This window comes from Aedes aegypti, chromosome 1 (assembly GCF_002204515.2).
Source record: "Aedes aegypti strain LVP_AGWG chromosome 1, AaegL5.0 Primary Assembly, whole genome shotgun sequence".
Classification (NCBI taxonomy): domain Eukaryota; kingdom Metazoa; phylum Arthropoda; class Insecta; order Diptera; family Culicidae; genus Aedes; species Aedes aegypti.
This window is the reverse complement of record NC_035107.1, coordinates 287,248,261-287,269,800: the sequence shown is the minus strand read 5'-3', so window position 1 is coordinate 287,269,800 and position 21,540 is coordinate 287,248,261. Positions and strand designations below refer to the sequence as shown.

Below are 21,540 nucleotides of genomic sequence, written 5' to 3'. Positions count from 1 at the left end.
CGTTTTGTCTTTCCAAGTGCCTTCAGGCTCTCTTACATGGCTATGCAGCACCATGCAGCACCATTTCCGGATCCGAAGTCCTTGTGAATCCATCCCCAACCCAGCCAGTCAGCTATCCTGTTGGAAATCAAAAGTGGATCCACTTTTGACTGCACCAACGTATGCGCAAGCTACTGTGAAAAAGGAGGGAAAAAGCGCACCAGAACAAAACTATGCCAGTTTACAACTCTGGTTCCTCTGTCTCAGAAAAAGATTGGGGAAGTTGTACCTCCATTAGAGTGCCCCAGAGAGAAACACTTGTAACTGGATTTCATATATTTTTCCGATAGGAATTTGTTTCAATCATATCGAAAATAGATTAGTTATATTGTTGTTACAATCCTTTTTTTATGATTTCAGTTATTTTAATAACAACCTACATCCTACAAGTTTATATCAACCCATTTATTTATTTATTGTTTATTAAGCTCTTCGGTACTCCAATACCCATGGTTTTTAAATTAATTAACTTATTATGCGTGGTAAAGATGAATAAATTAGGAGTGAAATTATGAAAAAATCAACGTACTCAGGTGGGATTCGAACCCACATCTCTTGTATGATATATGAGGGCTTTACCATCTAAGCTACCGAGCCACTTGGTGACACAATGATTCAAATTCCAAATCTAGTAACCTTCTGAGTTATTGGGTCACCAAGTGGCTCGGTAGCTTAGTTGGTAAAGCCCTCGTCTAGCATACAAGAGTTGTGGGTTCGAATCCCACATAAGCACCTGGATTTTTTTTATTTTGTAAAAACTGGTGATATAAACAAATCATTCTGTTATAATCATGTTTTTTTTTCGTCTGGTCAGGGTACCATGAGCTTTCGAAAAGTAATTGCTTATGGGGCACCCTAACCTCCATCCAGTTCGCGACCAAAGCCGGGAATCGTAGGGTTTAGGACCGAATGGAGAAACAAGTCGTTCCTGGGTACACTACTCACACAAACGCATACACATGCAAGCGAGAGGAAGTTATTTTATTCATAATGCAAAATAAATGGCTTTTCAACAAGTTCCATTCTTTGGGCCACTTGGTGTGGTGGGCACACGGAGATCCCAGGGGAGAAGATGTATCCGAAGTTCTTGCTGTAAGTCAAGCTAGACTGGTCGCCGACGACGAAGCTAGCCAATTTCAACGGAACAAGATCTCTGGAAGGACAAACAGACAGACGGACACACGCTAGTGCAATTAGTACTGTAGTCGAAAAAAGGTTTTATTACGCGTGTTCCCAAAGGGAAGACTACGAGTAGTAATCTCCCTAGAAGGGCGGGACTTCACTTTCTAATTCAAGAGGCACGAACAAAAACGTCTCTGAAAAGAGATTTTTCTAAATTTCTGAAGGGAAAGAAATTGATGTTTATTGAGGGATATACATTTACTGAAAGGAGATTTCAAAAACTTCCAAAGGGCTGATCTGAAATTCTGTGAAGAGGATATATTTTTGAAATTAATAAAAATCAAACGAAAGGCTGAGAAGAGTCCAATGAGAAATTTCTGAAGGGCTACTGTGGGAATAACAAAGCGTGAGATAAATGAACAAGTTCTATTAGGACAAGGGAGTTATCTGAAGATAAATCTTCATAATTACTAAAATTTCAAACAATTTTAGGCAAAAAAAAGACAACCCTTTTTTTTGCCTAAAATTGTTTGAAATTTTTGAACGAAACCTTCTTTATTCAATCTTTGAAGTTAAGTTTTACGTATTTCATGAAAACTTTTCCAGGGCAGTAAATATTTTATTGAGAATTCAACACGTGCATAAAATCACACGGCTTCCTACAACTTAAGTTTAAAATTATTTGATCATCTTATATAAAAACAATTTATTACCAATGGTCACAAAAGGAAGGCACAGCGAAAGAAACGCAAATTTCTCTCACAGTCCCAGCAATAACTTTCCCATCAAGAGTTCCAACTAAGTAAATGGACGACCACCAGGTAGAAACTAATTTAATTTCAAGCTTGAACGAGTTTTCCGAGAATTCATCAGTTTGTTCATCGCGCAAAAAATTTAACTGTCCAGATAAAATAGTGGCCGGAAAAACTTCACAGAGTTGGGAAACATACGTTTCGAGTAAAAAAAAACACTAATTAATCAAGTAACATAGGAGAAGGGTAACTTACCTTCTACGATGCCGGTGTAGACTCGCGACAGGTCGAAATCGACGGGCCCCTCGGTGTTATCGATCTGGATGTCCCGGGCAAACACCGAGGAGGGATCTTCCCGCAGCACCAGGCGGAAATCTCTGAAAAGGTTAAAAAAAACGAGTAATTAGACAAGATTCTGACTATCAATTGATACAGTAGTAAAATATAAAACATAACAGAATTGGTAAAAATTTGCCAAGGAAATATGTTGAAAGCTTCTGGACGAGATCTCAGATTCTAGAAGACAAAACTTTCAACTTTATGAACGTTAAGCTATAAAGATTCTGAAAAAAAGCTTCTGTAAGTACAGTTTTTCAGCTATTTAAATAGCATGAATAAGCATCCAAAATTCTGCTAGAAAAGCATAAAATCTTCTGGAGAATAAGCATCCCAATTTCTGAAAAAGAAGGTTTTCAGCTTCTATAGAGAAGCTTCCAAGCTTCTGAGGAGAAGCTTCCAAGCTTCTGAGGAGAAGCTTCCAAGCTTCTGAGGAGAAGCTTCTAAGCTTCTGAGGAGAAGCTTCCAAGCTTCTGAGGAGAAGCTTCCAAGCTTCTGAGGAGAAGCTTCCAAGCTTCTGAGGAGAAGCTTCCAAGCTTCTGAGAAGAAGCTTCCAAGCTTCTGAGGAGAAGCTTCCAAGCTTCTGAGGAGAAGCTTCCAAGCTTCTGAGGAGAAGCTTCCAAGCTTCTGAGGAGAAGCTTCCAAGCTTCTGAGGAGAAGCTTCCAAGCTTCTGAGGAGAAGCTTCCAAGCTTCTGAGGAGAAGCTTCCAAGCTTCTGAGGAGAAGCTTCCAAGCTTCTGAGGAGAAGCTTCCAAGATTCTTAGGAGAAGCTTCCAAGCTTCTGAGGAGAAGCTTCCAAGCTTCTGAGGAGAAGCTTCCAAGCTTCTGAGGAGAAGCTTCCAAGATTCTGAGGAGAAGCTTCCAAGCTTCTGAGGAGAAGCTTCCAAGCTTCTGAAGAGAAGCTTCCAAGATTCTGAGGAGAAGCTTCCAAGCTTCTGAGGAGAAGCTTCAAAGCTTCTGAGGAGAAGCTTCCAAGCTTCTGAGGAGAAGCTTCCAAGTTTCTGAGGAGAAGCTTCCAAGCTTCTGAGGAGAAGCTTCCAAGCTTCTGAGGAGAAGCTTCCAAGCTTCTGAGGAGAAGCTTCCAAACTTCTGAGGAGAAGCTTCCAAGCTTCTGAGGAGAAGCTTCCAAGCTTCTGAGGAGAAGCTTCCAAGCTTCTGAGGAGAAGCTTCCAAGCTTCTGAGGAGAAGCTTCCAAGCTTCTGAGGAGAAGCTTCCAAGCTTCTGAGGAGAAGCTTCCAAGCTTCTGAGGAGAAGCTTCCAAGCTTCTGAGGAGAAGCTTCCAAGCTTCTGAGGAGAAGCTTCCAAGCTTCTGAGGAGAAGCTTCCAAGCTTCTGAGGAGAAGCTTCCAAGCTTCTGAGGAGAAGCTTCCAAGCTTCTGAGGAGAAGCTTCCAAGCTTCTGAGGAGAAGCTTCCAAGCTTCTGAGGAGAAGCTTCCAAGCTTCTGAGGAGAAGCTTCCAAGCTTCTGAGGAGAAGCTTCCAAGCTTCTGAGGAGAAGCTTCCAAGCTTCTGAGGAGAAGCTTCCAAGCTTCTGAGGAGAAGCTTCCAAGCTTCTGAGGAGAAGCTTCCAAGCTTCTGAGGAGAAGCTTCCAAACTTCTGAGGAGAAGCTTCCAAGCTTCTGAGGAGAAGCTTCCAAGCTTCTGAGGAGAAGCTTCCAAGCTTCTGAGGAGAAGCTTCCAAGCTTCTGAGGAGAAGCTTCCAAGCTTCTGAGGAGAAGCTTCCAAGCTTCTGAGGAGAAGCTTCCAAGCTTCTGAGGAGAAGCTTCCAAGCTTCTGAGGAGAAGCTTCCAAGCTTCTGAGGAGAAGCTTCCAAGCTTCTGAGGAGAAGCTTCCAAGCTTCTGAGGAGAAGCTTCCAAGCTTCTGAGGAGAAGCTTCCAAGCTTCTGAGGAGAAGCTTCCAAGCTTCTGAGGAGAAGCTTCCAAGCTTCTGAGGAGAAGCTTCCAAGCTTCTGAGGAGAAGCTTCCAAGCTTCTGAGGAGAAGCTTCCAAGCTTCTGAGGAGAAGCTTCCAAGCTTCTGAGGAAAAACTTCCAAGCTTCTGAGGAGAAGCTTCCAAGCTTCTGAGGAGAAGCTTCCAAGCTTCTGAGGAGAAGCTTCCAAGCTTCTGAGGAGAAGCTTCCAAGCTTCTGAGGAGAAGCTTCCAAGCTTCTGAGGAGAAGCTTCCAAGCTTTTGAGGAGAAGCTTCCAAGCTTCTGAGGAGAAGCTTCCAAGCTTCTGAGAAGAAGCTTCCAAGCTTCTTAAGAGAAGCTTTCAAGCTTCTGAGGAGAAGCTTCCAAGCTTCTGAGGAGAACCTTCCAAGCTTCTGAGGAGAAACTTTCAAGCTTCTGCTGAGAAACTTTCAAGCTTTGCTGAGAAGCTTTGAGGAGCTTCTGAGGAGAAGCTTCCAAGCTTCTGAGGAGAAGCTTTCAAGCTTCTGAGGAGAAGCTTCCAAGCTTCTGAGGAGAACCTTCCAAGCTTCTGAGGAGAAACTTTCAAGCTTCTGCTGAGAAACTTTCAAGCTTTGCTGAGAAGCTTTGAGGAGCTTCTGAGGAGAAGCTTCCAAGCTTCTGAGGAGAAGCTTCCAAGCTTCTGAAGAGAAGCTTTCAAGCTTCTGAAGAGAAGCTTTCAAGCTTCTGGAGAGAACCTTCCAAACTTCCAAGCTTGGAAAACTTCCAAGCTTCTGCTGAGAAACTTCCAAGCTTCTGAGGAGAAGCTTCCAAGCTTCTGAGGAGAAGCTTCCAAGCTTCTGAGGAGAAGCTTCCAAGCTTCTGAGGAGAAGCTTCCAAGCTTCTGAGGAAATGCTTCCAAGCTTCTGAGGAGAAGCTTCCAAGCTTCTGAGGAGAAGCTTCCAAGCTTCTGAGGAGAAGCTTCCAAGCTTCTGAGGAGAAGCTTCCAAGCTTCTGAGGAGAAGCTTCCAAGCTTCTGAGGAGAAGCTTCCAAGCTTCTGAGGAGAAGCTTCCAAGCTTCTGAGGAGAAGCTTCCAAGCTTCTGAGGAGAAGCTTCCAAGCTTCTGAGGAGAAGCTTCCAAGCTTCTGAGGAGAAGCTTCCAAGCTTCTGAGGAGAAGCTTCCAAGCTTCTGAGGAGAAGCTTCCAAGCTTCTGAGGAGAAGCTTCCAAGCTTCTGAGGAGAAGCTTCCAAGCCTCTGAGGAGAAGCTTCCAAGCTTCTGAGGAGAAGCTTCCAAGCTTCTGAGGAGAAGCTTCCAAGCTTCTGAGGAGAGGCTTCCAAACTTCTGAGGAGAGGCTTCCAAACTTCTGAGGAGAAGCTTCCAAGCTTCTGAGGAGAAGCTTCCAAGCTTCTGAGGAGAAGCTTCCAAGCTTCTGAGGAGAAGCTTCCAAGCTTCTGAGGAGAAGCTTCCAAGCTTCTGAGGAGAAGCTTCCAAGCTTCTGAGGAGAAGCTTCCAAGCTTCTGAGGAGAAGCTTCCAAGCTTCTGAGGAGAAGCTTCCAAGCTTCTGAGGAGAAGCTTCAAAGCTTCTGAGGAGAAGCTTCCAAGCTTCTGAGGAGAAGCTTCCAAGCTTCTGAGGAGAAGCTTCCAAGCTTCTGAGGAGAAGCTTCCAAGCTTCTGAGGAGAAGCTTCCAAGCTTCTGAGGAGAAGCTTCCAAGCTTCTGAGGAGAAGCTTCCAAGCTTCTGAGGAGAAGCTTCCAAGCTTCTGAGGAGAAGCTTCCACGCTTCTGAGGAGAAGCTTCCAAGCTTCTGAGGAGAAGCTTCCAAGCTTCTGAGGAGAAGCTTCCAAGCTTCTGAGGAGAAGCTTCCAAGCTTCTGAGGAGAAGCTTCCAAGCTTCTGAGGAGAAGCTTCCAAGCTTCTGAGGAGAAGCTTCCAAGCTTCTGAGGAGAAGCTTCCAAGCTTCTGAGGAGAAGCTTCCAAGCTTCTGAGGAGAAGCTTCCAAGCTTCTGAGGAGAAGCTTCCAAGCTTCTGAGGAGAAGCTTCCAAGCTTCTGAGGGGAAGCTTCCAAGCTTCTGAGGAGAAACTTCAAAGCATCTGAGGAGAAACTTCCAACATTCTGGAGGAGAAACTTCCAAGCTTCTGAGGAGAAGCTTCTTAACCTTCTGAGAAGAAGCTTCCAAGCTTCTGAGGAGAAACTTTCAAGCTTCTGATGAGAAGCTTCTCAAGCTTCTGAGGAGAAGCTTCCAAGCTTCTGAGGAGAAACTTCCAAGCTCCAGTAGAGAAGTATTTAAGTTTGAGAGGCTTTCAAGAATTTGAGAAGATGTTTTCTTCTGAAAAAGAAACCTCCATGCTTCTCGAGAGAATTTTAGCGAAAAGGCTTTGCCCGTACACTAAATAATTCAACACATTTGCTCAATTCCATAAATTGAGTTCACACTTTCAATTTTCACCGCTGTTCCAAATTTTCTCCCCCTCCTTCCCCAAAGAATAAACTTTCCTTCCAGAAAAACCATCTTTTTCGCTGCCACCACCGACGACAACCGGTCATATTTCAGTTACTAACCCTGCACCACCCACCAATTTCAACTCCGCTGCCTTCCGGGATAAAAATATGCTAAACTTTCAACCATAAACTTCCGTACGGTTGAGCAACACGAAACGCTATAGACTACACAGTCAGTGAATAAGAAGTGTCCTCATCTCGACTGACCTCCCGGTCGCCAAAATGGCCCCAAAAACCCTTCAACTGGGAAATCGACGCGTGTTTCGGTGCCTCCACGGCCTGTGGCTTCATGCCAGCCGGCAGCACTTTTATCGCACTTTTTCCGCCCGTGGAAAAGTTTGTCAAAGCTTCTGAGGCGGATCAGCGCCACTTTTCCTACTTCCCGCGAAAAACCCTTCTCCAAGCCGCACAGAAACCCGGATGGAATGGGTCACGTAAACTTTCCGTCTCCCAGAAACAAAAAGGTTCGAAGTTTGTTCCACCGCGACGCGAAAGTTGGCTGCGTGTCTTGAACGCCTATCTGCACCGAACGAACGAAACAGTTGAACCCAGAAGAACCATCCGACGCTCACTTTATGGGGGGAAAAGTTTAAATTTTATGTTTTATGAAGCTTGCTTAGGAAAAGTTGTCACCCGACGACCCGAGAGTGACTCGATACAGCAGAGGCGGCATATGGCCGGGATATCCTTTCCCGCTAGTCACTAAATTAAAGTTGATAGTTATAACCAACTCCGGAATGGTGATTCTTTTTTGAAAGAAAAGTAAGGATATGGATGTGGTCCTTACTGAGATTGAATTTCAAAATGGGAATGACGCAATGAACATACTATGAGAAAATAATAAATTGCATACAAGCTGGAAAAGCTTCTTCCAGGAAGCTGGAAAAGCTTCCTCCAAAAAGCTGGAAAAGCTTCCTCCAGGAAGCTTTAAAAGCTTTCTCCAGGAAGCTGTAAAAGCTTTCTCCAGGAAGCTGGGAAAGCTTCCTCCAGGAAGCTGGGAAAGCTTCCTCCAGGAAGCTGGGAAAGCTTCCTCCAGGAAGCTGGGAAAGCTTCCTCCAGGAAGCTGGGAAAGCTTCCTCCAGAAAGCTGGGAAAGCATCCTCCAGGAAACTGGAAAAGCTTCCTCCAGGAAGCAGAAAAACTTTCTCCAGGAAGCTAGAAAAGCTTCCTCCAGGAAGCTGGAAAAGCTTCCTCCAGAAAGCTGGAAAAGCTTCCTCCAGAAAGCTGGAAAAGCTTCCTCCAGGAAGCAGGAAAAGCTTCCTCCAGGAAGCTGGAAAAGCTTCCTCCAGGAAGCTGGGATTGCTTCCTCCAGGAAGCTGGAAAAGCTTCCTCCAGGAAGCTGGAAAAGCTTCCTCCAGGAAGCTGGAAAAGCTTCCTCCAGGAAGCTGGAAAAGCTTCCTCCAGGAAGCTGGAAAAGCTTCCTCCAGGAAGCTGGAAAAGCTTCCTCCAGGAAGTTGGAAAAGCTTCCTCCAGGAAGCTGGAAAAGCTTCCTCCAGGAAGCTGGAAAAGCTTCCTCCAGGAAGCTGGAAAAGCTTACTATGAGAAAATAATAAATTGCATACAAGCTGGAAAAGCTTCTTCCAGGAAGCTGGAAAAGCTTCCTCCAAAAAGCTGGAAAAGCTTCCTCCAGGAAGCTGTAAAAGCTTTCTCCAGGAAGCTGTAAAAGCTTTCTCCAGGAAGCTGGGATTGCTTCCTCCAGGAAGCTGGGATTGCTTCCTCCAGAAAGCTGGGAAAGCATCCTCCAGGAAACTGGAAAAGCTTCCTCCAGGAAGCAGAAAAACTTTCTCCAGGAAGCTAGAAAAGCTTCCTCCAGGAAGCTGGAAAAGCTTCCTCCAGAAAGCTGGAAAAGCTTCCTCCAGAAAGCTGGAAAAGCTTCCTCCAGGAAGCAGGAAAAGCTTCCTCCAGGAAGCTGGAAAAGCTTCCTCCAGGAAGCTGGGATTGCTTCCTCCAGGAAGCAGAAAAACTTTCTCCAGGAAGCTAGAAAAGCTTCCTCCAGGAAGCTGGAAAAGCTTCCTCCAGAAAGCTGGAAAAGCTTCCTCCAGAAAGCTGGAAAAGCTTCCTCCAGGAAGCAGGAAAAGCTTCCTCCAGGAAGCTGGAAAAGCTTCCTCCAGGAAGCTGGGATTGCTTCCTCCAGGAAGCTGGAAAAGCTTCCTCCAGGAAGCTGGAAAAGCTTCCTCCAGGAAGCTGGGAAAGCTTCCTCCAGGAAGCTGGAAAAGCTTCCTCCAGGAAGCTGGAAAAGCTTCCTCCAGGAAGCTGGAAAAGCTTCCTCCAGGAAGTTGGAAAAGCTTCCTCCAGGAAGCTGGAAAAGCTTCCTCCAGGAAGCTGGAAAAGCTTCCTCCAGGAAGCTGGAAAAGCTTACTATGAGAAAATAATAAATTGCATACAAGCTGGAAAAGCTTCTTCCAGGAAGCTGGAAAAGCTTCCTCCAAAAAGCTGGAAAAGCTTCCTCCAGGAAGCTGTAAAAGCTTTCTCCAGGAAGCTGTAAAAGCTTTCTCCAGGAAGCTGGGATTGCTTCCTCCAGGAAGCTGGGATTGCTTCCTCCAGGAAGCTGGGAAAGCTTCCTCCAGGAAGCTGGGAAAGCTTCCTCCAGGAAGCTGGGAAAGCTTCCTCCAGAAAGCTGGGAAAGCTTCCTCCAGGAAACTGGAAAAGCTTCCTCCAGGAAGCAGAAAAACTTTCTCCAGGAAGCTAGAAAAGCTTCCTCCAGGAAGCTGGAAAAGCTTCCTCCAGAAAGCTGGAAAAGCTTCCTCCAGAAAGCTGGAAAAGCTTCCTCCAGGAAGCAGGAAAAGCTTCCTCCAGGAAGCAGGAAAAGCTTCCTCCAGGAAGCTGGAAAAGCTTCCTCCAGGAAGCTGGGATTGCTTCCTCCAGGAAGCTGGGATTGCTTCCTCCAGGAAGCTGGAAAAGCTTCCTCCAGGAAGCTGGAAAAGCTTCCTCCAGGAAGCTGGAAAAGCTTCCTCCAGGAAGCTGGAAAAGCTTCCTCCAGGAAGTTGGAAAAGCTTCCTCCAGGAAGCTGGAAAAGCTTCCTCCAGGAAGCTGGAAAAGCTTCCTCCAGGAAGCTGGAAAAGCTTCCTCCAGGAAGCTGGAAAAGCTAACTATGAGAAAATAATAAATTGCATACAAGCTGGAAAAGCTTCTTCCAGGAAGCTGGAAAAGCTTCCTCCAAAAAGCTGGAAAAGCTTCCTCCAGGAAGCTGTAAAAGCTTTCTCCAGGAAGCTGTAAAAGCTTTCTCCAGGAAGCTGTAAAAGCTTTCTCCAGGAAGCTGGGAAAGCTTCCTCCAGGAAGCTGGGAAAGCTTCCTCCAGGAAGCTGGGAAAGCTTCCTCCAGGAAGCTGGGAAAGCTTCCTCCAGGAAGCTGGGAAAGCTTCCTCCAGGAAGCTGGGAAAGCTTCCTCCAGGAAGCTGGGAAAGCTTCCTCCAGGAAGCTGGGAAAGCTTCCTCCAGGAAGCTGGGAAAGCTTCCTCCAGGAAGCTGGGAAAGCTTCCTCCAGGAAGCTGGGAAAGCTTCCTCCAGGAAGCTGGGATTGCTTCCTCCAGGAAGCTGGGAAAGCTTCCTCCGGGAAGCTGGGAAAGCTTCCTTCAGGAAGCTGGGAAAGCTTCCTCCAGGAAGCTGGGAAAGCTTCCTCCAGGAAGCTGGGAAAGCTTCCTCCAGGAAGCTGGGAAAGCTTCCTCCAGGAAGCTGGGAAAGCTTCCTCCAGGAAGCTGGGAAAGCTTCCTCCAGAAAGCTGGGAAAGCTTCCTCCAGGAAACTGGAAAAGCTTCCTCCAGGAAGCAGAAAAACTTTCTCCAGGAAGCTAGAAAAGCTTCCTCCAGGAAGCTGGAAAAGCTTCCTCCAGAAAGCTGGAAAAGCTTCCTCCAGAAAGCTGGAAAAGCTTCCTCCAGGAAGCTGGAAAAGCTTCCTCCAGGAAGCTGGAAAAGCTTCCTCCAGGAAGCTGGGATTGCTTCCTCCAGGAAGCTGGGATTGCTTCCTCCAGGAAGCTGGAAAAGCTTCCTCCAGGAAGCTAGAAAAGCTTCCTCCAGGAAGCTGGAAAAGCTTCCTCCAGGAAGCTGGAAAAGCTTCCTCCAGGAAGTTGGAAAAGCTTCCTCCAGGAAGCTGGAAAAGCTTCCTCCAGGAAGCAGGGAAAGCATCCTCCAGGAAGCTGGGAAAGCTTCCTCCAGGAAGCTGGGAAAGCTTCCTCCAGGAAGCTGGGAAAGCTTCCTCCAGGAAGCTGGGAAAGCTTCCTCCAGGAAGCTGGGAAAGCTTCCTCCAGGAAGCTGGGAAAGCTTCCTCCAGGAAGCTGGGAAAGCTTCCTCCAGGAAGCTGGGAAAGCTTCCTCCAGGAAGCTGGGAAAGCTTCCTCCAGGAAGCTGGGATTGCTTCCTCCAGGAAGCTGGGAAAGCTTCCTCCGGGAAGCTGGGAAAGCTTCCTCCAGGAAGCTGGGAAAGCTTCCTCCAGGAAGCTGGGAAAGCTTCCTCCAGGAAGCTGGGAAAGCTTCCTCCAGGAAGCTGGGAAAGCTTCCTCCAGAAAGCTGGGAAAGCATCCTCCAGGAAACTGGAAAAGCTTCCTCCAGGAAGCAGAAAAACTTTCTCCAGGAAGCTAGAAAAGCTTCCTCCAGGAAGCTGGAAAAGCTTCCTCCAGAAAGCTAGAAAAGCTTCCTCCAGAAAGCTGGAAAAGCTTCCTCCAGGAAGCAGGAAAAGCTTCCTCCAGGAAGCTGGAAAAGCTTCCTCCAGGAAGCTGGAAAAGCTTCCTCCAGGAAGCTGGAAAAGCTTCCTCCAGGAAGCTGGGATTGCTTCCTCCAGGAAGCTGGAAAAGCTTCCTCCAGGAAGCTGGAAAAGCTTCCTCCAGGAAGCTGGAAAAGCTTCCTCCAGGAAGCTGGAAAAGCTTCCTCCAGGAAGTTGGAAAAGCTTCCTCCAGGAAGCTGGAAAAGCTTCCTCCAGGAAGCTGGAAAAGCTTCCTCCAGGAAGCTGGAAAAGCTTACTATGAGAAAATAATAAATTGCATACAAGCTGGAAAAGCTTCTTCCAGGAAGCTGGAAAAGCTTCCTCCAAAAAGCTGGAAAAGCTTCCTCCAGGAAGCTGTAAAAGCTTTCTCCAGGAAGCTGTAAAAGCTTTCTCCAGGAAGCTGGGAAAGCTTTTCCAGGAAGCTGGGAAAGCTTCCTCCAGGAAGCTGGGAAAGCTTCCTCCAGGAAGCTGGGAAAGCTTCCTCCAGGAAGCTGGGAAAGCTTCCTCCAGGAAGCTGGGAAAGCTTCCTCCAGGAAGCTGGGATTGCTTCCTCCAGGAAGCTGGGAAAGCTTCCTCCGGGAAGCTGGGAAAGCTTCCTCCAGGAAGCTGGGAAAGCTTCCTCCAGGAAGCTTGGAAAGCTTCCTCCAGGAAGCTTGGAAAGCTTCCTCCAGGAAGCTGGGAAAGCTTCCTCCAGGAAGCTGGGAAAGCTTCCTCCAGGAAGCTGGGAAAGCTTCCTCCAGGAAGCTGGGAAAGCTTCCTCCAGAAAGCTGGGAAAGCTTCCTCCAGGAAACTGGAAAAGCTTCCTCCAGGAAGCAGAAAAACTTTCTCCAGGAAGCTAGAAAAGCTTCCTCCAGGAAGCTGGAAAAGCTTCCTCCAGAAAGCTGGAAAAGCTTCCTCCAGGAAGCTGGAAAAGCTTCCTCCAGGAAGCTGGAAAAGCTTCCTCCAGGAAGCTGGGATTGCTTCCTCCAGGAAGCTGGGATTGCTTCCTCCAGGAAGCTGGAAAAGCTTCCTCCAGGAAGCTAGAAAAGCTTCCTTCAGGAAGCTGGAAAAGCTTCCTCCAGGAAGCTGGAAAAGCTTCCTCCAGGAAGCTGGAAAAGCTTCCTCCAGGAAGTTGGAAAAGCTTCCTCCAGGAAGCTGGGAAAGCTTCCTCCAGGAAGCTGGGAAAGCTTCCTCCAGGAAGCTGGGAAAGCTTCCTCCAGAAAGCTGGGAAAGCATCCTCCAGGAAACTGGAAAAGCTTCCTCCAGGAAGCAGAAAAACTTTCTCCAGGAAGCTAGAAAAGCTTCCTCCAGGAAGCTGGAAAAGCTTCCTCCAGAAAGCTGGAAAAGCTTCCTCCAGAAAGCTGGAAAAGCTTCCTCCAGGAAGCAGGAAAAGCTTCCTCCAGGAAGCTGGAAAAGCTTCCTCCAGGAAGCTGGGATTGCTTCCTCCAGGAAGCTGGAAAAGCTTCCTCCAGGAAGCTGGAAAAGCTTCCTCCAGGAAGCTGGAAAAGCTTCCTCCAGGAAGCTGGAAAAGCTTCCTCCAGGAAGCTGGAAAAGCTTCCTCCAGGAAGCTGGAAAAGCTTCCTCCAGGAAGCTGGAAAAGCTTCCTCCAGGAAGTTGGAAAAGCTTCCTCCAGGAAGCTGGAAAAGCTTCCTCCAGGAAGCTGGAAAAGCTTCCTCCAGGAAGCTGGAAAAGCTTACTATGAGAAAATAATAAATTGCATACAAGCTGGAAAAGCTTCTTCCAGGAAGCTGGAAAAGCTTCCTCCAAAAAGCTGGAAAAGCTTCCTCCAGGAAGCTGTAAAAGCTTTCTCCAGGAAGCTGTAAAAGCTTTCTCCAGGAAGCTGGGATTGCTTCCTCCAGGAAGCTGGGATTGCTTCCTCCAGAAAGCTGGGAAAGCTTCCTCCAGGAAACTGGAAAAGCTTCCTCCAGGAAGCAGAAAAACTTTCTCCAGGAAGCTAGAAAAGCTTCCTCCAGGAAGCTGGAAAAGCTTCCTCCAGAAAGCTGGAAAAGCTTCCTCCAGAAAACTGGAAAAGCTTCCTCCAGGAAGCAGGAAAAGCTTCCTCCAGGAAGCTGGAAAAGCTTCCTCCAGGAAGCTGGGATTGCTTCCTCCAGGAAGCAGAAAAACTTTCTCCAGGAAGCTAGAAAAGCTTCCTCCAGGAAGCTGGAAAAGCTTCCTCCAGAAAGCTGGAAAAGCTTCCTCCAGAAAGCTGGAAAAGCTTCCTCCAGGAAGCAGGAAAAGCTTCCTCCAGGAAGCTGGAAAAGCTTCCTCCAGGAAGCTGGGATTGCTTCCTCCAGGAAGCTGGAAAAGCTTCCTCCAGGAAGCTGGAAAAGCTTCCTCCAGGAAGCTGGGAAAGCTTCCTCCAGGAAGCTGGAAAAGCTTCCTCCAGGAAGCTGGAAAAGCTTCCTCCAGGAAGCTGGAAAAGCTTCCTCCAGGAAGTTGGAAAAGCTTCCTCCAGGAAGCTGGAAAAGCTTCCTCCAGGAAGCTGGAAAAGCTTCCTCCAGGAAGCTGGAAAAGCTTACTATGAGAAAATAATAAATTGCATACAAGCTGGAAAAGCTTCTTCCAGGAAGCTGGAAAAGCTTCCTCCAAAAAGCTGGAAAAGCTTCCTCCAGGAAGCTGTAAAAGCTTTCTCCAGGAAGCTGTAAAAGCTTTCTCCAGGAAGCTGGGATTGCTTCCTCCAGGAAGCTGGGATTGCTTCCTCCAGGAAGCTGGGAAAGCTTCCTCCAGGAAGCTGGGAAAGCTTCCTCCAGGAAGCTGGGAAAGCTTCCTCCAGAAAGCTGGGAAAGCTTCCTCCAGGAAACTGGAAAAGCTTCCTCCAGGAAGCAGAAAAACTTTCTCCAGGAAGCTAGAAAAGCTTCCTCCAGGAAGCTGGAAAAGCTTCCTCCAGAAAGCTGGAAAAGCTTCCTCCAGAAAGCTGGAAAAGCTTCCTCCAGGAAGCAGGAAAAGCTTCCTCCAGGAAGCAGGAAAAGCTTCCTCCAGGAAGCTGGAAAAGCTTCCTCCAGGAAGCTGGGATTGCTTCCTCCAGGAAGCTGGGATTGCTTCCTCCAGGAAGCTGGAAAAGCTTCCTCCAGGAAGCTGGAAAAGCTTTCTCCAGGAAGCTGGAAAAGCTTCCTCCAGGAAGCTGGAAAAGCTTCCTCCAGGAAGTTGGAAAAGCTTCCTCCAGGAAGCTGGAAAAGCTTCCTCCAGGAAGCTGGAAAAGCTTCCTCCAGGAAGCTGGAAAAGCTTCCTCCAGGAAGCTGGAAAAGCTTCCTCCAGGAAGCTGGAAAAGCTAACTATGAGAAAATAATAAATTGCATACAAGCTGGAAAAGCTTCTTCCAGGAAGCTGGAAAAGCTTCCTCCAAAAAGCTGGAAAAGCTTCCTCCAGGAAGCTGTAAAAGCTTTCTCCAGGAAGCTGTAAAAGCTTTCTCCAGGAAGCTGTAAAAGCTTTCTCCAGGAAGCTGGGAAAGCTTCCTCCAGGAAGCTGGGAAAGCTTCCTCCAGGAAGCTGGGAAAGCTTCCTCCAGGAAGCTGGGAAAGCTTCCTCCAGGAAGCTGGGAAAGCTTCCTCCAGGAAGCTGGGAAAGCTTCCTCCAGGAAGCTGGGAAAGCTTCCTCCAGGAAGCTGGGAAAGCTTCCTCCAGGAAGCTGGGAAAGCTTCCTCCAGGAAGCTGGGAAAGCTTACTCCAGGAAGCTGGGAAAGCTTCCTCCAGGAAGCTGGGAAAGCTTCCTCCAGGAAGCTGGGAAAGCTTCCTCCAGGAAGCTGGGAAAGCTTCCTCCAGGAAGCTGGGAAAGCTTCCTCCAGGAAGCTGGGATTGCTTCCTCCAGGAAGCTGGGAAAGCTTCCTCCGGGAAGCTGGGAAAGCTTCCTTCAGGAAGCTGGGAAAGCTTCCTCCAGGAAGCTGGGAAAGCTTCCTCCAGGAAGCTGGGAAAGCTTCCTCCAGGAAGCTGGGAAAGCTTCCTCCAGGAAGCTGGGAAAGCTTCCTCCAGGAAGCTGGGAAAGCTTCCTCCAGAAAGCTGGGAAAGCTTCCTCCAGGAAACTGGAAAAGCTTCCTCCAGGAAGCAGAAAAACTTTCTCCAGGAAGCTAGAAAAGCTTCCTCCAGGAAGCTGGAAAAGCTTCCTCCAGAAAGCTGGAAAAGCTTCCTCCAGAAAGCTGGAAAAGCTTCCTCCAGGAAGCTGGAAAAGCTTCCTCCAGGAAGCTGGGATTGCTTCCTCCAGGAAGCTGGGATTGCTTCCTCCAGGAAGCTGGAAAAGCTTCCTCCAGGAAGCTAGAAAAGCTTCCTCCAGGAAGCTGGAAAAGCTTCCTCCAGGAAGCTGGAAAAGCTTCCTCCAGGAAGTTGGAAAAGCTTCCTCCAGGAAGCTGGAAAAGCTTCCTCCAGGAAGCAGGGAAAGCATCCTCCAGGAAGCTGGGAAAGCTTCCTCCAGGAAGCTGGGAAAGCTTCCTCCAGGAAGCTGGGAAAGCTTCCTCCAGGAAGCTGGGAAAGCTTCCTCCAGGAAGCTGGGAAGGGGGAAAGCTTCCTCCAGGAAGCTGGGAAAGCTTCCTCCAGGAAGCTGGGAAAGCTTCCTCCAGGAAGCTGGGAAAGCTTCCTCCAGGAAGCTGGGATTGCTTCCTCCAGGAAGCTGGGAAAGCTTCCTCCGGGAAGCTGGGAAAGCTTCCTCCAGGAAGCTGGGAAAGCTTCCTCCAGGAAGCTGGGAAAGCTTCCTCCAGGAAGCTGGGAAAGCTTCCTCCAGGAAGCTGGGAAAGCTTCCTCCAGAAAGCTGGGAAAGCATCCTCCAGGAAACTGGAAAAGCTTCCTCCAGGAAGCAGAAAAACTTTCTCCAGGAAGCTAGAAAAGCTTCCTCCAGGAAGCTGGAAAAGCTTCCTCCAGAAAGCTAGAAAAGCTTCCTCCAGAAAGCTGGAAAAGCTTCCTCCAGGAAGCAGGAAAAGCTTCCTCCAGGAAGCTGGAAAAGCTTCCTCCAGGAAGCTGGAAAAGCTTCCTCCAGGAAGCTGGAAAAGCTTCCTCCAGGAAGCTGGGATTGCTTCCTCCAGGAAGCTGGAAAAGCTTCCTCCAGGAAGCTGGAAAAGCTTCCTCCAGGAAGCTGGAAAAGCTTCCTCCAGGAAGCTGGAAAAGCTTCCTCCAGGAAGTTGGAAAAGCTTCCTCCAGGAAGCTGGAAAAGCTTCCTCCAGGAAGCTGGAAAAGCTTCCTCCAGGAAGCTGGAAAAGCTTACTATGAGAAAATAATAAATTGCATACAAGCTGGAAAAGCTTCTTCCAGGAAGCTGGAAAAGCTTCCTCCAAAAAGCTGGAAAAGCTTCCTCCAGGAAGCTGTAAAAGCTTTCTCCAGAAGGCTGTAAAAGCTTTCTCCAGGAAGCTGGGAAAGCTTTTCCAGGAAGCTGGGAAAGCTTCCTCCAGGAAGCTGGGAAAGCTTCCTCCAGGAAGCTGGGAAAGCTTCCTCCAGGAAGCTGGGAAAGCTTCCTCCAGGAAGCTGGGAAAGCTTCCTCCAGGAAGCTGGGAAAGCTTCCTCCGGGAAGCTGGGAAAGCTTCCTCCAGGAAGCTGGGAAAGCTTCCTCCAGGAAGCTTGGAAAGCTTCCTCCAGGAAGCTTGGAAAGCTTCCTCCAGGAAGCTGGGAAAGCTTCCTCCAGGAAGCTGGGAAAGCTTCCTCCAGGAAGCTGGGAAAGCTTCCTCCAGGAAGCTGGGAAAGCTTCCTCCAGAAAGCTGGGAAAGCTTCCTCCAGGAAACTGGAAAAGCTTCCTCCAGGAAGCAGAAAAACTTTCTCCAGGAAGCTAGAAAAGCTTCCTCCAGGAAGCTGGAAAAGCTTCCTCCAGAAAGCTGGAAAAGCTTCCTCCAGGAAGCTGGAAAAGCTTCCTCCAGGAAGCTGGAAAAGCTTCCTCCAGGAAGCTGGGATTGCTTCCTCCAGGAAGCTGGGATTGCTTCCTCCAGGAAGCTGGAAAAGCTTCCTCCAGGAAGCTAGAAAAGCTTCCTTCAGGAAGCTGGAAAAGCTTCCTCCAGGAAGCTGGAAAAGCTTCCTCCAGGAAGCTGGAAAAGCTTCCTCCAGGAAGTTGGAAAAGCTTCCTCCAGGAAGCTGGAAAAGCTTCCTCCAGGAAGCTGGAAAAGCTTCCTCCAGGAAGCTGGAAAAGCTTCCTCCAGGAAGCTGGAAAAGCTTCCTCCAGGAAGCTGGAAAAGCTTCCTCCAGAAAGCTGGAAAAGCTTCCTCCAGGAAGCTGGAAAAGCTTCCTCCAGGAAGCAGGGAAAGCATCCTCCAGGAAGCTGGGAAAGCTTCCTCCAGGAAGCTGGGAAAGCTTCCTCCAGGAAGCTGGGAAAGCTTCCTCCAGGAAGCTGGGAAAGCTTCCTCCAGGGAGCTGGGAAAGCTTCCTCCAGGAAACTGGAAAAGCTTCCTCCAGGAAGCAGAAAAACTTTCTCCAGGAAGCTAGAAAAGCTTCCTCCAGGAAGCTGGAAAAGCTTCCTCCAGGAAGCTGGAAAAGCTTCCTCCAGGAAGCTGGAAAAGCTTCCTCCAGGAAGCTGGAAAAGCTTCCTCCAGGAAGCTGGAAAAGCTTCCTCCAGGAAGCAGGAATAGCTTCCACCAGGAAGCTGGAAAAGCTTCCTCCAGAAAGCTGGAAAAGCTTCCTCCAGGAAGAAAAGCTTCCTCCAGGAAGCTGGAAAAGCTTCCTCCAGGAAGCTGGAAAAGCTTCCTCCAGGAAGCTGGAAAAGCTTCCTCCAGGAAGCTGGGATTGCTTCCTCCAGGAAGCTGGAAAAGCTTCCTCCAGGAAGCTGGGAAAGCTTCCTCCAGTAAGCTGGGATTGCTTCCTCCAGGAAGCTGGAAAAGGTTCCTCCAGGAAGCTGGAAAAGCTTCCTCCAGGAAGCTGGAAAAGCTTCCTCCAGGAAGCTGGAAAAGCTTCCTCCAGAAAGCTGGAAAAGCTTCCTCCAGGAAGCTGGAAAAGCTTCCTCCAGAAAGCTGGAAAAGCTTCCTCCAGAAAGCTGGAAAAGCTTCCTCCAGAAAGCTGGAAAAGCTTCCTCCAGAAAGCTAGAAAAGCTTCCTCCAGGAAGCTGTAAAAGCTTTCTCCAGGAAGCTGGAAAAGCTTCCTCCAGGAAGCTGGGATTGCTTCCTCCAGGAAGCTGGGATTGCTTCCTCCAGGAAGCTGGAAAAGCTTCCTCCAGGAAGCTAGAAAAGCTTCCTTCAGGAAGCTGGAAAAGCTTCCTCCAGGAAGCTGGAAAAGCTTCCTCCAGGAAGCTGGAAAAGCTTCCTCCAGGAAGTTGGAAAAGCTTCCTCCAGGAAGCTGGAAAAGCTTCCTCCAGGAAGCTGGAAAAGCTTCCTCCAGGAAGCTGGAAAAGCTTCCTCCAGGAAGCTGGAAAAGCTTCCTCCAGGAAGCTGGAAAAGCTTCCTCCAGAAAGCTGGAAAAGCTTCCTCCAGGAAGCTGGAAAAGCTTCCTCCAGGAAGCAGGGAAAGCATCCTCCAGGAAGCAGGGAAAGCATCCTCCAGGAAGCTGGGAAAGCTTCCTCCAGGAAGCTGGGAAAGCTTCCTCCAGGAAGCTGGGAAAGCTTCCTCCAGGAAGCTGGGAAAGCTTCCTCCAGGGAGCTGGGAAAGCTTCCTCCAGGAAACTGGAAAAGCTTCCTCCAGGAAGCAGAAAAACTTTCTCCAGGAAGCTAGAAAAGCTTCCTCCAGGAAGCTGGAAAAGCTTCCTCCAGGAAGCTGGAAAAGCTTCCTCCAGGAAGCTGGAAAAGCTTCCTCCAGGAAGCTGGAAAAGCTTCCTCCAGGAAGCTGGAAAAGCTTCCTCCAGGAAGCTGGAAAAGCTTCCTCCAGGAAGCAGGAATAGCTTCCACCAGGAAGCTGGAAAAGCTTCCTCCAGAAAGCTGGAAAAGCTTCCTCCAGGAAGAAAAGCTTCCTCCAGGAAGCTGGAAAAGCTTCCTCCAGGAAGCTGGAAAAGCTTCCTCCAGGAAGCTGGAAAAGCTTCCTCCAGGAAGCTGGAAAAGCTTCCTCCAGGAAGCTGGAAAAGCTTCCTCCAGGAAGCTGGGAAAGCTTCCTCCAGTAAGCTGGGATTGCTTCCTCCAGGAAGCTGGAAAAGGTTCCTCCAGGAAGCTGGAAAAGCTTCCTCCAGGAAGCTGGAAAAGCTTCCTCCAGGAAGCTGGAAAAGCTTCCTCCAGAAAGCTGGAAAAGCTTCCTCCAGGAAGCTGGAAAAGCTTCCTCCAGAAAGCTGGAAAAGCTTCCTCCAGAAAGCTGGAAAAGCTTCCTCCAGAAAGCTGGAAAAGCTTCCTCCAGAAAGCTAGAAAAGCTTCCTCCAGGAAGCTGGAAAAGCTTCTTCCAGGAAGCTGGAAAAGCTTCCTCCAGTAAGCTGGAAAAGCTTCTTTCAGGAAGCTGGAAAAGCTTCCTCCAGGAAGCTGGAAACCCTTCCATCAGCATCTGAAATAAATCTTTGCAAACTTTTTGAGTAAAGCTTATAGAAAGAAAGGTTTATAAGCTCTTAAATTGAAGCTCTTCAAGCTACTGTAAAGAAGTAACTATCTATGATTTTGGGCATGATCGTCGCATGGATTCTGAATTTACTTGGCAAAATCATGAGAAGATGCTTTCCAAGACATTTTCGAGAAATTATCCAAGTTTTTCAGAACAAAACAGAATTTTCGAATACATTACAAAGTAAGAAGAATTTTATGTAAATTTTGTGAAGCCTCTAAGTTTTTTAAACTTCTATGCAGGCTTCTAAAAAAAATGTGCAAGATTCTGTTAGATTAGAAGTAGAGCTTTAGAAAAAGAAACTTTGTAAGAAAAGCTTCCTTGCTCTAAAAAGAAATACTCTTATTTTCTGAAAATTGGCTTGAAAAATATGAATAAAAGTATCTTATGAAAAAAAAAAACAAATCGTGTCTAACACAAATATTCAAGAGATTTTACGATTAAAACCACAGATTCCTTATAATAAATCTGTGAGCTTAATAAGCAGGAGCTGAAATCTGATAATAAATTAACAAGCACTTTTTTAAGAAATCACACCAATCTATTTAGAAGATGCTTTTGAAGTACTCTGTCTGCAGAACACACCTTGGAAACACCTCAAACAAACACCAGAACCAAGTAACTTTCAACTACCGAAATCGATAACTTTCCTAGTAGACATTCTGTTTCCCTGGTGTAATGCGGTAGAGCAGCGTCTCCACGGCTCACGTTAATTAGAAACAAACCTGCTCCAAATGACACGCACGTTTCGGGAAAAGTTTCTGATGATGAATGTGCTAACTATGGCAAAAATGTGTACCCGAGTAATAACTTTCTAAAATGTTAGTTGTGAAAATCGTAAAAAATATATTTACATTTAATTTAATCCGTTTAGTTTGAGGTTATGTAAAGTGTAGGGTAAAACATTAAAGGGAAAAATGTAAACGGTCCTTAAATTGTAGTAAAAATGGATTTTATAATCTGAAATTTGACATTTGTTAAAATGCTGAACGGTTTTATCACAATAACGAATAAATATATTTTTCTTAGCATCAAAAAACCAAAAAAGGTTAATTTGTTTATCATTTATTATAAGATTTTGAGAAGTTATTATGATCCACATATGACGGTTACATTAACCACTTCTTAAAGATTTCTAGGACCACTTCTTTTTCGAAAATTACGATGAACTATTCTTTTGTTTGGGTACTCTCCTCCACCATCCATTGGATCAACTGTGAATACACGAATAAGAAACTCACACAATCGAAAACGGATGCTCGGATCGTTCGACTTATCCTCATCTTTGGAGGCAGAGGTTCTATTCCTTACTAGCACGATGAGGGTGGTAGGTCATTTGGCATAAAGTCGTTTGGCATAAATCCGTTTGGCATAAAGTCGTTTGGCATAATGGTCATTTGGCATAAAGTCGTTTGGCATAACGGTCGTTTGGCATAATAGTCGTTTGGCATAATGAGTCTGAAAACAAGAATTTCTTAAGATCACATTCGTTTCTACAAAATTGAATCTTTCTGATGGCATCAGGCTTGTTTTGGAGTCAACTGAAACAAAATAACATACTATTCAACAATCATATGCTCTTGTTAAACTAAAGCATATTAGGAAAGTTATTGCTAATAGTTTTTTTTTATTATTTATCCAGAAATTACCCTTCTTTCGAATAGGAATGCTTCTTTTGAGTTTCACTATTGGAATATTTTTTTTTTTTTGCACTGAAGTTTCGATATACTTAGCACAAATTTACCCTTCTTTCAAACATTCTATGTTTTTTCTTCGAAACATGATGTAACGATAATTATTGGTATGAAGAGCGTTGGTTTAAAATTTAAATAAATTTCACCTTCTTCTATACATAAG

General features: G+C 47.1%; 1 protein-coding gene across 1 annotated transcript in view; it reads right to left on the bottom strand.

Annotated features, from left to right (window-relative positions):
- The window catches only part of LOC5565610, a gene marked incomplete in the record, with an annotated part of 686,619 nt that overhangs the window by 439,310 nt on the left and 225,769 nt on the right, over window positions 1–21,540 (bottom strand). The window contains 1 exon segment of the mRNA XM_021838090.1: window positions 2,169–2,290. Within this exon segment, the coding sequence (XP_021693782.1) occupies window positions 2,169–2,290 (122 nt within the window).